At 35.8% G+C, this 16,460-nt stretch overlaps 1 protein-coding gene across 1 annotated transcript; it reads right to left on the reverse strand.

The window, feature by feature from the left end:
* Positions 1 to 521: 521 nt before the first annotated feature.
* On the reverse strand, positions 522 to 15,112 carry LOC132284262 (uncharacterized). Its single transcript, XM_059786350.1, has 4 exons — positions 14,955 to 15,112; positions 14,356 to 14,532; positions 11,022 to 12,326; positions 522 to 892 (listed from the first exon to the last, which is right to left on the reverse strand). The coding sequence occupies exons 1-4, from the start codon at positions 14,967 to 14,969 to the stop codon at positions 857 to 859; spliced, it is 1,533 nt and encodes a 510-aa protein (XP_059642333.1). The 5' UTR covers positions 14,970 to 15,112; the 3' UTR covers positions 522 to 856.
* Positions 15,113 to 16,460: the final 1,348 nt, after the last annotated feature.

The raw sequence follows: 16,460 nt of genomic DNA on the forward strand, positions 1-16,460 counted from the left end.
CTCATAATTCTATATGTAGAATTCACATTTTTTTATCCTAAATTGTTTCCTTAATCCTTATATTCTATATTTATAAATTAATTTCATTCTAAAAATATCATTATCTCTTTTTATATATATATATACACTCATAAATATTGACTTATATACACGTACCCCGCCCGAAATTTTTTTCTGGCTCCGTCCCTGGCTGGTAAGACACTAACACGACAGGATAAGAGTTGAAAATCATAACATATTCCATGAGAAGAGAAGAGATCGGTTCTATCGTCTGCAGAGAAGCTAGCTACTACTCTAGATAACTAAAACACCAAACTGAAGCTTCAAAGTGTCCATGAAAAGGTGATTAAGGGAAAAACTATAAGAGTACCGTAGGCTTGATTTTCTGTGAGTGGCCATTCCAGTTTGTAGCTCCCTGCAGGTGACATGTTCACAGAACTGTCTCACACCGAAAGAGTAATTACCTATCCCATCTTTATAGATTTTATCTACCACATGTTATCAATATAGTGACAGGAATGGATTCAAAATAAACTTGCCACTTTAATAAAGCTACCTCAAGATGAACACCTTCACTAGAGAACAGTGAAGTGTCGCTATAAACATATGGTAATATGAGAGAGAGAGAGAGAGATACTAGAGAAATACAATAAAGGTGATAATTTATTGGATGTGATGCCTGTAAGTTAATATCTGGAGGATCTACAACATTCTCTTGATAAAGCAGTTGCCTGTTCGCCGGGATTCTTGGACAATACACCATCTTCAAAGCTACGTTGCTGAAGAACTGTTACGTTTGCTTTCCCCTCAAGTTCAACACACTTACCGTTTAAAGGCAGGCATAGTACAACCAGATTCATTGCCACCATTTTTTCTCAGACATAGATATAAGCTGTGAAAAAGAACATGCACAGATATCAACACATAGCTATGTGACAAAGCACAAAAGAACAACTATCTACTATAAAACATGAACCATCACAATGAAAATAAAAGCTACAAGAAGGAATTATATCCATATAATAGAAGTCCCATTTAAGTTTCTGTTAGACTATCAATTGCCCCCAAAAGCGGTATCTTTTAGTGAGGGTGTAAGTTAGCAATTTAGATCCTCTAATATGCCCCCTCACGTGTGGCCAGACTTTTCATCATGACAGTGAGGTTCAATTCAGCCCCAAGACTTAGACTGCTCTAATAGCATGCTAATCACCGTCTACTTAACGTCTAAAAGCTTAAACTATTGGAGAAGGGTATAACAATATATTTCAACACTTCCCCTCATGTGGCTTCTTTATGATGGTTTAAATATAAGACATTTGACTCCCATACCACGTTAATTACCATTAATGAAAAGCTTAAACTGATAGAGAACGTTTAACAAAAGTTTTATATGCTCTAAAAGTAAGAATACTGGAAGCATCAATTGATCTCATGGAAATTCATTTTCAGAAAAAGAGTCAAATTATCAGTGTTTCTGTTGTACTTTTTTCAGTTCAAATTTTGATGAACACTTGCTTCGTATTGCCACTTATCTTTTATCTTGAAATTAGACAAAGAGGGCCAAATATAGCTCAATATAAAAAGTGATTATGTTCATTAAGCTTGCTCCAAGAGAAATACCTTGGCTCCTCGGTATTATCTTCAGCAAATTCTATGCACTCCATCATGTACTTGCGTACCAAGATAGTTCTATGACACATTTACTATTCTCTATCTTTATTTATGCCTCTCTAATGTCCTATCCACTACATGATTAATGAAGGTGAAAGGTGCACAGACCTAGGAGCAACAACTTCATTAGCACCGGAAAGTAGTGGCAGCAGTGGCATGGACCGAAACACAAATTGGGTTGGAGAAGCTATCTTGAACCAATCTAGACCCTATTATGCAATACCTGAAATCTGTCCAATCGGAACGGGGCAAATTAGGTTACATGATTGTCAGATCCAAATGGCTTTTTGAAAATGCCATCCTAAATCATTACAGACCTCGTTACACAATCCCTGAATTTTGTCTCATGGGTCCTGGCTGAAACATGTTACATGGTCTGTATACTGCCCAAATCAAATTCTAGTTGCCATTTCTTGGTAGTCTTCGCTGTTTGCTTGACGCATCACAATCCAAAAACTAGGGGGAGGCCTCCATTGCTGCAAAATCCTAACAAAAGGCAGGCAGCCTAAGATTGTGTTCAATCAGGCCTTTGCCTGACACTATGCTTCTCTGTTGGACTAGGTACAGGTTCAAGCCAAAAGTGGCATAGACCAAGAATCTGGGATAATTTTTTTTTTGATAAGTAAACTTCATAAAAGTCGCTCAAAGGGGAGCGAACCTGAAGAATCTGGGATAATGCTTTACATTCGTGTTATAAATGCATGTTTTCAATCATTTATGGTATATTAGAACATATATAGACATATTATCTCTATATTCACCATTTAATGAGAGAACTAGGGTGGTTGCATGCCTCAAGAAGGCACTCCATATTCTATATATTTTTCTTTTTCCCAACTACTAGAAAGTTGTTATAAGGCTAATAACAAAAAAATAGTAATACAAAGAATTTGTTAGAAAAATACCTTCCATATAAGGGCTCTCTTTCTATTATTGATAATATGAATTCTTAAATTACACCCACTCTACCAGCTAAGCTTTTAGGGTAAGTCGTAAGTGGTTTTAAAATGGTATCAAAGAGGCAAATGACTGACTGTTAACATCTATAACCACATTTTCTCCCCCAAACTCTCTCGCGCATTTGATGTAGCAATCACATAGGGAGCTTCTAAACGAATCTAAAAGAACAATAAATTAGATTTAAATGCATCACTCTATATCTGGCTGACGCGCTCATGCATGCAAGTTCATATTATAAATAAGCCCCAAACATTGCAAAACTTTGGCATAATAAAAAGTACTACAAGGAAATTTTAAATGACACCAAATTCCAAACAAATGGCATGAAAAGAAGTGGAATGGAAAAATTAGCTTGGGTCCAAGGTTGTTTTGGGGGAAGGATAGTAAAAAAATTATGAAAAGATTAGGGTAAGACAACTAGAAATAGTGATCGAGCATGTAGCATGCCTCACAAGTCACAAAAGAACTCAAATCATGGAATTGGAAACAATAGAAGAATATGATCATCGGGGATGAACTTTAAGGACAATGACTCCAGGGAAAAACAGAATACAAAATCATGGAGAGAAGTCAGCATATTACTATAACCAAGGTAAGAATACGTTCTTAATATTCCTCTTGTTCTTATTTTCCATGATTTTTGTCCTGTTTGTTCTTAACTTTGCTTGTATCACTTCAGATCCGTGATATCAAATTATAAAAATAAAAAGAGCGATGACCAGCTAATCCCCAAAAGTTGTATTTTAGAAAAGTAAGCAAGCATTAAACTTAGAAGTTCAGATCGTGGGCAGCAGAAATTAAGGAAAACATACAAGGTAAGCAAGTTTGGGAAGTCTATTGCGTAGTAGAGCAGATTGTCTCAATCTGTCAAACGTTGACAACTGGGAGGAATTTAGTCCAATCGGCAAAACCAATGAGGAAGCAAACACTTAAAACTACAAAGGCTATACTAAGAATGAATTGGGCGAGGCAATTAAGTAAGATATTACTCACAGGTCGTGTTTGACAAGAAAGACATAGTTCTTAAGAAGGCTCAACCCCTCTGAGGCCAATAAAGGTAGCAATGACCCGCCAACATGAAGGGTCAAGTGTCAATATATAAGGTGTCCCCATTTTTAAAAAGCTTTTAGAATATTTATAAAACATTTTCGGTATTAATTAAATAATTGATGTTAGATCAATACGACTTATATTGGCAAATTTTGTTCAAAACTTGGAATCTGTGTGTTTTATTTTTAACTTTTGATTAGCTTTTTAAGTATCTAATTTAGTTGTGTTACCCTAGTACAGGGGCTGAATCGGAAGTTAAAGCAACTACCAAGGGCTAAAAGGTAATTGCAACTCTCAATTTTGCACTCACCAATTGGGGTTCATATTCATTCAATTAGGGCTTTTCAAAATTACATGTTTAATGCACTCAAATCGTTTTTGGAATGACCAAAATCGTTTTTGGAAGTTTCCTTGATTGAAAATATAAAGAGAAACAGATAGTAGCTTGGATGCATGGAATTCAAATTATTAACAGCCGGTCAACATGCAACTAGAGATGAACAGGAAATGTAAGCTCTAGATGGTCTATTTCTGGTCAAGGGACGGATGTGTTGCTTTGGGCGGGTTCGAGCCACGTGAGATTTGAGGTCAGCTCGTTCTATTGCCGGTTGATGGATACTTAGGGGATGTCCTTTCCGTGGAAAGGAATTTAGCGCTCGCAAGTCCCCCTGAAGGTTGCCTTTTTTGGTTAGACAGCAGCTTTGGGCAGGATATTTACCATTCATAATTTGAGAAGGAAGCGGTAGATTATAGTCAATTGGTGTTGTCTGTGCATGCAGGCCGAAGAGACAGTGAATCATCTTCTTCTTCATTGTCCTAGAGCTAGGGACGGCTAGGATTTACTTTGTTCCATGTTTGGGATCTAGTGGGTCATGCCTAAGTCTGCGGTGAGCTTGATTGATGCTTGGGGTGGTTGCCATGTGGGACCGAAAGTCAGAGATGCAGCCAACCCCTCTTTGCTTGTGGTGGGCACTGTGGAAGGACAGGAATAGGAGATCTTTTGACGCGGTGGAGTCTCCTTGGGGGTGGTTATATTTTATGTACTTAGTTCTCTATTCTTTTGGGTTCAGGGCTCTAATTGTAAATCTATGGATATTCTTTTGGGTTTTGTGGTTAGCTTGAGTCTATTGTTATTGTGCAGTTGTTCTGGGCCACGTCCCCCTTTTGGGTGCTCTTCAATGCAATCTAACTTGTAAAAATTAAAATAAATAAATAAATAAAATAGACTTAGTTTGCTATGATTGTACATTGATTTAATTGAATTCATACGCAAATTGAAAATATATATATATATATATATATATATATATATATATATGATTTAGCTAATCTATTGAATTATTATGTTGAAAAAATTCCTTTATTTTAACATTTACTAGATTTTGTTGTATAATTTAATTACTTTTAATATACTTATACTTAACATGAATTATTATCATGCTTGGGCCTTACTTTGATCGGGCATGTGCCTTGCGCATAAGCCTCAAAAGATCTTTGCCACCTTAGTGCGCCTTAAGCCTTTAACAACTATTGGCTCAAGCTCATGTTCATTTATCAAGTGTGTTGGAAAATATTATTATAGGAACCCTTAAATTACTCCTTGATATAATATTTGATATGAGAATATCATAGGAGAGATTTTAGCCTATGATAGAATATTGATTGGAGTGATTTATGGTATTGATATTAGGAATTTTCCATCAATATATTTTCCACATTTATCACTTGTATTCTTTCACCAATAAATAGAGGTGATCTTTGTATACAAAGATTAATAGAGAATATAATAAAAGTGATGTAGCCCTTTGGGCTTTGTGTGTCTATCCTCGTGTTCTTCATGTTTAATTTCTCTCTTCAATTTTTTTTTTTTTTTTGCTTTTCAACATGGTATAAGAACAGGTTTATCATACCCTACTCTATACTCTACTCGTCTCGGATCTTCGGATCAACTCGTCTTGTCTTGGATCTTCAAATCAACTCGTCTCAGACTCTCACAACTTCATATTTAGTTTCAAGTTGAACACTTGAGTTAAAATCTCCGTGTACCAACTTGAGGGGCAGGTGTTAGAAAATATAATTATACAAACCCTTAAATTACTCCTTGACAGAATATTGATATGAGAATATCATACGAGAGATGTTAGCCTATGATAGAATATTTATTGAAGTGATTTATGGTATTGATTTTAAGAATCTTCCATCAATGTATTTTCCATATTTATCACCTGTATTCTTTCACCTATAAATAGAAGTGATCATTGTCTACGAAGATTAAGAGAGAATATAATAGAAGTGTTCAATTTTTTTGTTTTTCAACAAAGTGAAAAGATCCACTTTGAAAAGTAAAGCTATTTAATTTGATGAGTCGAACTGCTTTGCCTTAACTCGTTAACCTTGTGAGCATACTTGTCGATAGGAGTTCATGCATAGACTTGTTTAATGATCATAAGAGGACTTGTTTATTAGGATTGCTAGCTTGAGTTTGAACTTGATTTTAAGAGCAGATCTCAAGCTTGACCAGAAACCAAGACAAGCTCAAACACTTATTTCTAGGATAGATTCGAGCTAGTACATTTGTTTGATTTTAATAGACCGAGGAAACAACTAGAAGCTCGTCTCGACTCAGTTCCATCGCAGCCCTAAAGACCATGGAAGCAACACATAGCACTCTAACGAGGTTAAGATAAACCTCAATGATTAGGAAATTGATGAGTTTACTACTCTTCTCCTTTTGCGAATATTCATTGTCTAACCAAGATGTTGGATTTCGACTGTAGATGTTCTTTATCCCCAAAATCGTATTTTTGTTTCCTTTCTAAAACTATCTCTTCTCTTTCTATGTAGGTAGGCTACTCTACCACCAAGCAATTGGCCCAGGTGGTATAACCTCTCCCCTCCAAAAGAGGTGAGGATCCAAGCCCCATTGTGGGCATTTGTAGTTGTGAGTATTTACCTAAGAGGGGGAAAAATATGGAAAATAGACCAGTCTAGTAGACTAAGGCTCCACCAGAAATTAATGTTCTTGCATGGTCATCGGTTCATAAGAAGTTTATCCCAATGAGGCACTCCAAGCTGAAATGCCCCATAAAGCCTTTAACTTGGGTATGCCTGTGTAACAAAGGGTGTCTTGGAACAGGACTATTTCAATCTGATACCAGCAATCACCCCAAAATCACGGGTATTCGGTAAGCCCAAGACGAAAGATTGACACTCCAAGGAGTTGAATTGAACACAAGACTTCTGGAATATGTCCAAAGGCCTTATGCCAACTTAGCTATCCCGTGAGGTTGGGAGTGTCTTCTCTTTGCAAAACAGGCAGTCAAACCTCATGGATCACCCCATATTATATGTGTAATGGTAGAGACTTTTCACTTTACGCCTTGAAGGGAATCATTTGGTTTTCCCAACAAGGAATTATTCTTCAGTGGAAACTTCTTGTAGCGGTTTCAGCAAGGAAGACAAAGCTATAGAATTTTGGCATGTGACATTTTTGGTTGTGGTGTGATTATTTCGATAAAAAGGAACTCTAGAAATTTTGACAAAAAGAGTTATTCAAAAGATTATCTTTGCATGGATGGCACTTTTTGAGTTTTTTATTTTTTAGTTTCCTTTTATAATTAGTAAAAAGCGAAGAAGTAAAAAGCGGTCTTTAAATATCATAATGAGAGATTGGGTTGCAAGAACCTCTCTCAACCATATAAATGGACCTTGCTCATACTTGGAAGCCTCCATTTAAGGAAGAATCAAAATTAACTTTGATGAGTCAAAGACATTTCTTTAATTCTCCAGCCCATCTGGAATAGGTTATGCCGTTAAAGCATATATTTTGGGTTTTGGGTTTTCTATTTGTTTGATCAAAGGTGACTAACATTGTCATAGGGTCCCCTAGTCCTTTTACTCATGCCAAATTGCTGACGGAATTCTTAAATCTATTTATTTCACTTCAGGTCAATATTACTATTTATAGGTTACTTGATATAGGGAAGTACAGTTTGGCGAAGAAACACGCAACCACTTTTTGATCATTTAATAGCGCCAATATTACCCTCCTTGAGAAGTGATAAGGGCTCTTTGTGTTGTTCAGAGTTGCTTTTTTGTACTCTTGTTTCTTTCTGTCTCATTTTCTTACTAGCTTGTTCTCTAAAAAAGAATCTCTCATTCTTTCTTCCTTTGTATTCCCTTTTTTCCCCCAAAAAACAAATCTAGTTTCTTATCAGAAAGAGAGAGAGAGAGAGAGAGAGGATGGGGCCTTAGACATAAAATAATAAACTCTCAAAAGGCTCCTTATGTTTTGGGAAAAATTGTCAAAACATTTTCAAGATATAATAGGTGACTAGTTTGATGTGCTTATGTTGGGTTTTAAATACGACATCTTTTTTAAGGATACAACATACATAGAGTGAATTACTTCCCTAAAACAAGATATCTAGTGTTGCAATACATTATCGACAAATTTCAAGATTAATTTGGTTACTGGTTTCGACTTGTCCAAGTCAGAAATTCATTTTTCTAGGGTTACAATATGTAATAGGTAACTTTAGAAGGAACAGGAATTTCAGGAAACTTCCACAACAAAAGGAATAGAAGATCTTCAAAATGTTTGGTCCTAACTAATGGCATAAAACCGGGACATAATTGAAAAGACCCACGGTTTATCAAAATATCATCTCTCTCTAATCTCCATCTTGAAAGAAAGCATAAAAAATTAAAGATACTCGAACGAGTATTTAATGAACCACCTCCAAATCCTTCAAAATTTATGGAAAATGTGAGCACCAAGGTTCTTAATATGAAATATTCTTAATCTGAAATAAAATCACTCAAACTTATAGAATGCATCAATGTTCCTTTGTTTGGAATATGGGAATGACTCAAAACTTTATATTTCTTTATTATTTTGTTGAGAAAGTTAACTTGGTATCAATTATTACAATTTTACTTCAACCTTTTAAAAGCAATTGTGTCACAAATTGCTTCGGTTAGGCCTACGTAAGTCCCACCCCTACCCATGCAACACTAATAAGGAAGAATTTTTCCTTTTTTGACCAAATTATCTATAGTCAAGATCTTCCAAGGCCATTGTCAGAGCAAAGAAGGTTAATTTTCAGAGGCACCTTTGCAATCCAAATGCTCTTCCAAGGAAAATCAACACTACCTCCAAATGCCCCTACTCAAGTTTTGGAGCCCAATGGTGCTATGTTCTTATTCAGGTAAATAAAGGAGGAAATTCCATTACTTACACGAGAGCATAGAGCTTGTTAATCTATATTACTAAGTGTAACTAAAAACATTTTTGGCACTTTTCGAGTGGTATAAAGGATAAACTTCAAATTAAGATGCACACAATATAGAACAATTACTTCTCTTTAATCAAATCTTTGTTGCAAACCAAGGGGTCTAAAGTTTTTATGGCAGTTCACAAATATTAGAAGGCTCTAATAAATAGCTTGGAATCACACATCTGTACATCACTTTAGCGGGAGTACAGAAGTATTGATAAATTAAAAGACAGCAATGCAGTCGCCAATGAAAAGTAAAAGACAACAATGCAGTCTTGGGGTGTATACGGAAAGGAGTGACTTAACATGTAAATTAAAAGGACATTGGATATAGAGAGGGAAAAAACAGTAAGAAAGTCAAAATAGAACGATAAGCATGATATAATAGAGGATCTTTGTAGAAAGAGATTGAAGAGGATGGCACTCTGTTGGCTGGGGACTCTAGCCTTGTGAGCAACAGTTGACAAGTAACCCAAAGTGCATCTTAAGAAGGAGTTGAAGGCGAAGAAAATGATTTGACAACAATTGACAAGTAATTCATTCTGTAGTGGCTCTTTCAAATGCACTCTTAGTTCACACTAGGACAGAAAAGTTAAGTAACACAACAGATAACCTAGGTCAAAAGCACAGGAGACAAATATATTGAAAGTGGAAAATATTGTCGTAGATGTATGATCTCATATCCAAGTCCAACTAGGGTATGTTAGAGAGATCTACTAAGTCGTGCAGGAGATAGATCTACTTTGTTATTAAAAATTAAATTTCTTACCAACATTAAAGTATTTTTCAGCTTCAACTGAGAATTAAATTATTGAATGTAACTGTTGTATAGAAAAGAGTACGATATACCATTGAACTATCCTTCTTGCAGCATTGTATCAGAAAAAACTAATTATCTTCTCAAGGAACCTCATTTTTCCAGCAAAATCTACTTAACTGGTCAAACAAACGATCCCTTTCATGGCTTGAGGAAGTATAGTAGTTGTAGAATATGTGCTAGTATTATTGTAAAGACCAGATCCAGACTATGTGTTTCACTTTGGAATTTTTGGAAAGATATCATATTAAAGAAATTAGTAATAGTTGATAATTGAAAATGAAAATTCTACCATATTTTCTATACATTACGAGAAATTAAATACATAATGTCTATTTTGAAAACGCATATTAGATCATTCGATAAATTGTACTAATCCAAGGTGAATTTGTTCTCATCAGTGTACTCCAGTAAAGAAAATCTACAACAAGAACATATAATGACAAAGGCATAAGTAAGAAAACAAGTTTATGCTAGATATGCTTTGCAAGCATGAATAATGAAAAAGGAGCTTACCAGCCTTTGGTCCCAATGTTAATTTTTCCTACCAAAGGAGCTTCAAACAAATATGCTTTGCAATAAGAGATGGATAAAGTATTTGCAGGATTTGAAAGTCAAGGAAGAAAAAATCATTATGAGAAAACGTAAAGCCCTCAGTGATGGTCTTCAATTTGCTGAAAATTGAAGAAATCTGTACCTGAGGATATTCCAACATAATAATTGCTCATATTGAAAAATGTCAATTCTTCTTGGAGAATCTGGAATATTATATGACATTTCTAAGATCCTGTTAGAGCACATTTTGGACACTATGAAGTGTTACGTCCAAGAGTATCAACCGTAACCTATCCTAACATAAATTCTTGGGTGACGTAAGTCATATGTAACTAATGCCTCCTAGCTATGCAGCCTGTAAGTGGAGTAGTAGACAGAGTTGACAATGGTATTCTAACTTTGACCCAGATCAGGCTCAATCCAAACTCGCAAAATTTGATTGAGGTATACACTAAGTAATAACAATTTAGAAAAAATCAAAATGATAGAATTTATATCTTCTGTGTAAATCCAGCACAGCATGCAGCACCATAAACTGAACCTCACAAATATTCCATCAGTTACTAGAAATATTTATCGGAGAAATTCCAGTGATGCGCGATACACAAATACACATGCACACACAGAGACAAAAGACAAATATATAAATATGTCACTACTTATCAAAAATATATAAATATATCACCAACCTGACGAGCAACCTGGGCTAGTCGTCGACTATCTCGAGATGATTCAGTTACTGAGCTAGACTTCTTTGGCCCCAGAGAACCATTTTGTTTCTCTTCAGTCTCTCCCATCAGAGTGCCTTTTTCAAGAGAGGCATTCCCATCAGAGCTGACAGACTCTTTCTTTCGCCTTTGGAAGGTGTACTTGATAATCCTATCAGGAACTGGCTGACTAGAAATCATATTAGTAGTTTCAGATGGTTTTGACTCTGATTGTACCAATGGTACATCAACTTTCTCGATGGCTACTCTACAAACTGGAATCCCTGAACTCTCTAAAGATCCACTTTCCTGTCTCGTCACCACCAGTTTATCTATTAAAACCTTATCCTTGTCGATTCTGTTTTGAGCAGTACAAGCTTTAACAAACTCCACTTCATTTTCAGTAACATCAGCACATCTTGACTGCATGCTTGCTTCAGTTGCTCCTGACAATAATCTTGGGGGCATCTGAGTCATCTGACCCTTGCCAGATTGAGCTTTGTTATTGATTGAACTTGAATTAGTTTTGGAGTAAGATATATCAGATGTTTCATCTCTCTCCAGGACCTGATCAGGAAGATATCTGCAAGATGGGGTTCTATTTGTCTTATATCTAGTAGCTCTCTTCCTTTTTCTAGGGAAAGATTTAACATCCTGAACTCTGTACCAGTTGTTATCTGCATCCACTAACTTCTTCTCTATACTACATATATTGTCAGCTTTATGAGTGAGTGCCGTACAGATCCCTTCACCTTCTTCATCTTCTCTGACACCTGTGACATTCTTTACATCATCTATTTCTCTTGAAATATATGATTCTCCATCCAACATGTTCCTTTCAAATGCACGAATTCTCTGGGTGCAACCATTTCTGTACAGCTCATGCTCTTTTCTTCTCAGTATTATAGATGGTAGATCATGGTGAGCAACATAGGAATTCCCCATACAAGAACCATTTGCACTACAGCACTTGTGGCCCTCATTTCTCTGATTCAAAGTAAAATTTTCCATTTCAGAAACTGCGATAGAGTCGTACTGTAATTCTGGCGGAGAGAATACTGTAAACTGAGAATTATATGGCCTTTTCTCATCTGATGTTCCTTCCCGATGAGTTGTGCCAAGTTCATTCAAATGCTGCAGTTTGTCATTTGTCGTCTCCAGCTCTGCCTGCACTTCTCTCAACTCTTCTCTGAGGTCTCTTACTATATCCTCAGCTTCCTGAAGTTGTGCTTCGAGCTCTTCAATTTTTCTCTGTTGACTCGAAGACTTCATCTCTGCTTCAGTAATCTGTAAGTTGGGCCCAATAGATCAATGCACAATTAAACAGAAGTTCTACAATTAAAAGAGTAGACCAAACCTCAAAGCTGCATGAATTTGAACAATGTGATTGCATTGCTAGAATAATTTTTAACTTAACTAATCTATAAGGTATCTGTTTTTAGAGAGAGAGCGGAAAAATATATATATATATATATAATAAATGTGGTATCATATAACAAAGGTACAGATCATCAGACAAACCAAACATGTTAAAATATGTGAGAGAATAATTGTAATTTAACCAACTACCTACTGTTACTTGACTGATCCAGACAGGAAGCAGCTTCCATACACTAGTTAGTGCCTAAATTCCATGAATTCATTCACCAGTTTTGATTTTTTTTTTGCTAATTACTTTGAAAAATTAATTCAAATTCCATAGGAATCAAATCTCAATGATAAGTAGAATACCATTTTAGCACAAATTTAAGTAAAATCCTCGACCAGAAGCTTCACTTGCAAAACAGCAAACCAACTTAATCATAAATAAATAATTCCAGCAGGTATTTTTTTTTTACCTAAGAGATAATCCTAGATAACATGATCCAATTGTACCACTAGTTCTATCGATGTCTGCCGAGTCCCTTCTTGACTGACTTCGAACCTTGGAGACTCAAAATATGTTATTTGATGTCCAAAGACTTGCAAAATGTACAAACTAACCACCATTTTCCCTTAAGCATGAAGCAAGCAAGAAACTGAATTACTAAACTTCCACTGCCTTCATTTCTCAAATACTCAACTAATGACATGAAGTGAGGAAAAGTGGGAAGAAAGACAGGAATATACTGGAATGTAAGACCATGTATGAAGCTAATGGAAGAACTAAAGAGGAGAGTTCCGGCCAAACAATTCTTCTTCCATTTAGGACCTTGTTGGGCCCTTTAGAAACAACCATTCAAATTGAAATTTTCATTCATTTTACCAATTAATAACTCGATCAGATCCACGGGCCGGGACCACCACCCAATACCTAACATGCAAGTTGTCACCAGATAATATAGTACGTTTCTTCCTCGTGTGAGGGTGCATTCTTTGGTATTTGGAAGAAAGAATCCCTTTGAGATTCACTCTAAAGAGAAGGATGGCGGCTACTAAACTTAGTGCACACAATTTTAAACAAGTTCCACATTTTTTGTGTGTGTGATAGAGACTGAGGGTTAGTAAGTCACATACCTGAATAAGTAGTGACAGTGTAAGATGGAAGTATGTATGTACATAATGTACTTATTATTCCCGTTATTCTTTACCATTGGAAGTGATTTCAAAAGATACAACATTTCTTTTGATCAAAGCAAGAAAGGACACGATTGAATGATGCAGTTGGAGAAAAAATGAGTTGTTGACGTTCCAACAGCAGGAAAAGCTGTATAAGAATTAAAAACCGGCAGTATAGCTTGCCAAAATAAGTGACAGCAACCAAATTTTAAACCTTGATCCTATGGCGTGTCACTAGAGAATTTCTACTTATTCAAAAAGGAACCCTAAGGAAATGAAGATGCACTAATATCTTATGACATTCTTAACATCCCCATCCGAAGCCCACATTTAACTTAACAATAACAAAAAGGGTAAATTCTACACCATACTCAGCATAAAAATTAATTTCTTAATTTCTCTTTTTTTCAAACAAAAATTGGTATCAGAAGCCATCACTGACGCAACATCGGATGCCTAAAAAAAATATTATTTAAAATTTCAATGAATGTCACAAAGAGATGTGCACAAGTGCATTATACCAACAACTTTTACAGAAAATGACAAGTGAACTAGAGACCCTAAAGTGATTTACACAACAAAAACCATCCCATCCAAATTAATTGAAGATCAAACATTTGATCATCAAACAGCATTTCACAGCAGACCTAGAGTACAAAACACCAACCCTATTAAAACCCACATAGATACATGTATACACATTAACATCGTCAAGAAAACAAATTGAAGATCAAGAAAGCAAAGCAAACCCATCTTACAAAAACAAAATCCAATTCACCTTAGACTCCATCATCTGCTTGAGGCGAAGGAGCATCTGAAGCGCCTCCTCTTTCGCCACATGGAGCTCGTGCTGAAACCGGAGAGCTTTTCGCTCCGAAACCATAATCCGAGCCGCCGCCTCCTTCGCCGTGTTCAGGATTATATCGGCATATGCCTTCTTCAAGGCCGTCAATCTCTGCAGACCCACCAAAAAAAAAAAAAACAAAAACAAAAACAAAAAAAAAATCACATTAAAATCCATAACCCTATACTCTAAAAACACCAATGGAGTGTTCAGTGTTTATAAGGAAGATCAAAATCGATCCCATTCAAAAGAAAAAAATCAAGTGGGTGGGAAAAAAAATTTATGACCCACAAAAAATTCACATTTAAAATCGATAACCCAATACTCTTAAAACACAAATGGAGTGAGTGTGGGTGTATGTAAGGAAGATCAAAATCGATCCCATTCAAGAAAGACCGTTAAAGAAAGAAGAAAAAGAAGAAGAATCTAAGTGGGTGGTTGGTGACGGTGGTTGTGGTGGTGTGCGGCCGGTGGAGGTGAAGGTGTGGGTCGGATTCCGGCGAGGGATAGTGGGGAATATGTTTTTGCTTTACCTCGTTGGAGTCCATTTTCTGTCTCCTTAATGCATCAAACTCCTCGTGTTTCTGGTTTCGGACCGAAGTGTTAGAGAGAGGAAGTGAGAGAGAGAGAGAGAGAGGTAGGTTGTTTTTTTTTTTCCCCTTACCTTTGTAGCAGCTGTCTGTTATGAACTGAAAGTTCTGTTTCGTGTAGTTATATTGCTGTACCCTCGTCGATCAACTTTAATTACGGAAATACCACTGGTGCGGTTTGTTTTGGGGCCTTTTCACTTCTCTTATGGGCGCGCGTCTTGAATGCGGGCCCACTGGCGCTGTCCCTGTGATGACGTGTCTTCGTACGATGATAACACGTGGCAAACATGCACGACGTTCGATGCAGGCGAGAACGACAGTTCACGGTGGTGATTGAGGGACTACCAGGACTGGCGGAACAGACAATCATTTCCCCATACGAATGGTTTGAATTTGCAAATCCCAATGGCGGTTAAACTGAACCTAATAATACTTAGCATAATAGATTTTGTAAATCTTAATATTGCAATCACTCTCTCTTGACAAGTTTTAGTTCTTATTAACGACCACTTAGATTGAAAATAAATAAATAAATCTATGATTAGAAATACATCTCAAATCAATATTTTAATAATCTTTTGAATAAATCATAATCATTGTCACGAATTTTTCTAAACATCGCCTCAAATTTAGAAAGCAGTTGAATTAATAGCAATCATTTTTTCACAAAATAATCTAAATAATTAAATGCATTTCATGTCTTGTATTGAAACACCTACCTTGTATTGGACTAACATGGATAGTAACTCTCTAAAAATAATTTACAAAAAAAATAATAAGGTGATGTCCTACAACATTCTCAATAGCTAAGTAGCAAATTGCAATGCAAAGATAAGGTGCAAGAACTTATATAAATAGATAGAGGTTTTTTTATTTTTGCAAATAAAATAATTTTCAAATTTATATTATATAAAAATAAAAATAAATAATTAAAAAAAAAAACGCTCAAATTTCATTCATTCCTTCTTAAACTTGGATTTCACTAGTAAATTCCAACTAATTATTCTTGTAACTTGTATCTAGGTGTAGGTGTAGGCATAGGCATAGGCATAGGCATGGAGGATAGGTTTTGAAATGAAAGTCCATATGCTGGTTACTATTTTGTGAGTGTAGGCCACGAATATACCTCTCCCTAATGCCAACAAGGGACGGTTTGAGGTCAAAGAGGATTTTGAGATAAATAAATATATATATATAGAGAGAGAGAGAGATATAATAAATATATGTGTGTGTATATATATATATAGAGAGAGAGAGAGAGAGAGATAATAAATATATGTGTGTGTATATATATATATACACAGGGAGAGAGAGAGAGAAAGAGAGTAAGAATTCGTAAAGCTTTTAGAGATGAAATGAGATAGCTTTTATTAAAACTTGTTCAAGCACATACCCATAAGCAGAAGATACATAAATGGCCTTTTTATAAGCTAACAATGAGGCTTCTCT

The sequence above is a fragment of the Cornus florida genome, unplaced genomic scaffold (genome assembly GCF_030987335.1).
Source record: "Cornus florida cultivar Cherokee Brave unplaced genomic scaffold, ASM3098733v1 CherokeeBrave_3.0.0_Hap2_Chr11, whole genome shotgun sequence".
Classification (NCBI taxonomy): Eukaryota; Viridiplantae; Streptophyta; class Magnoliopsida; order Cornales; family Cornaceae; genus Cornus; species Cornus florida.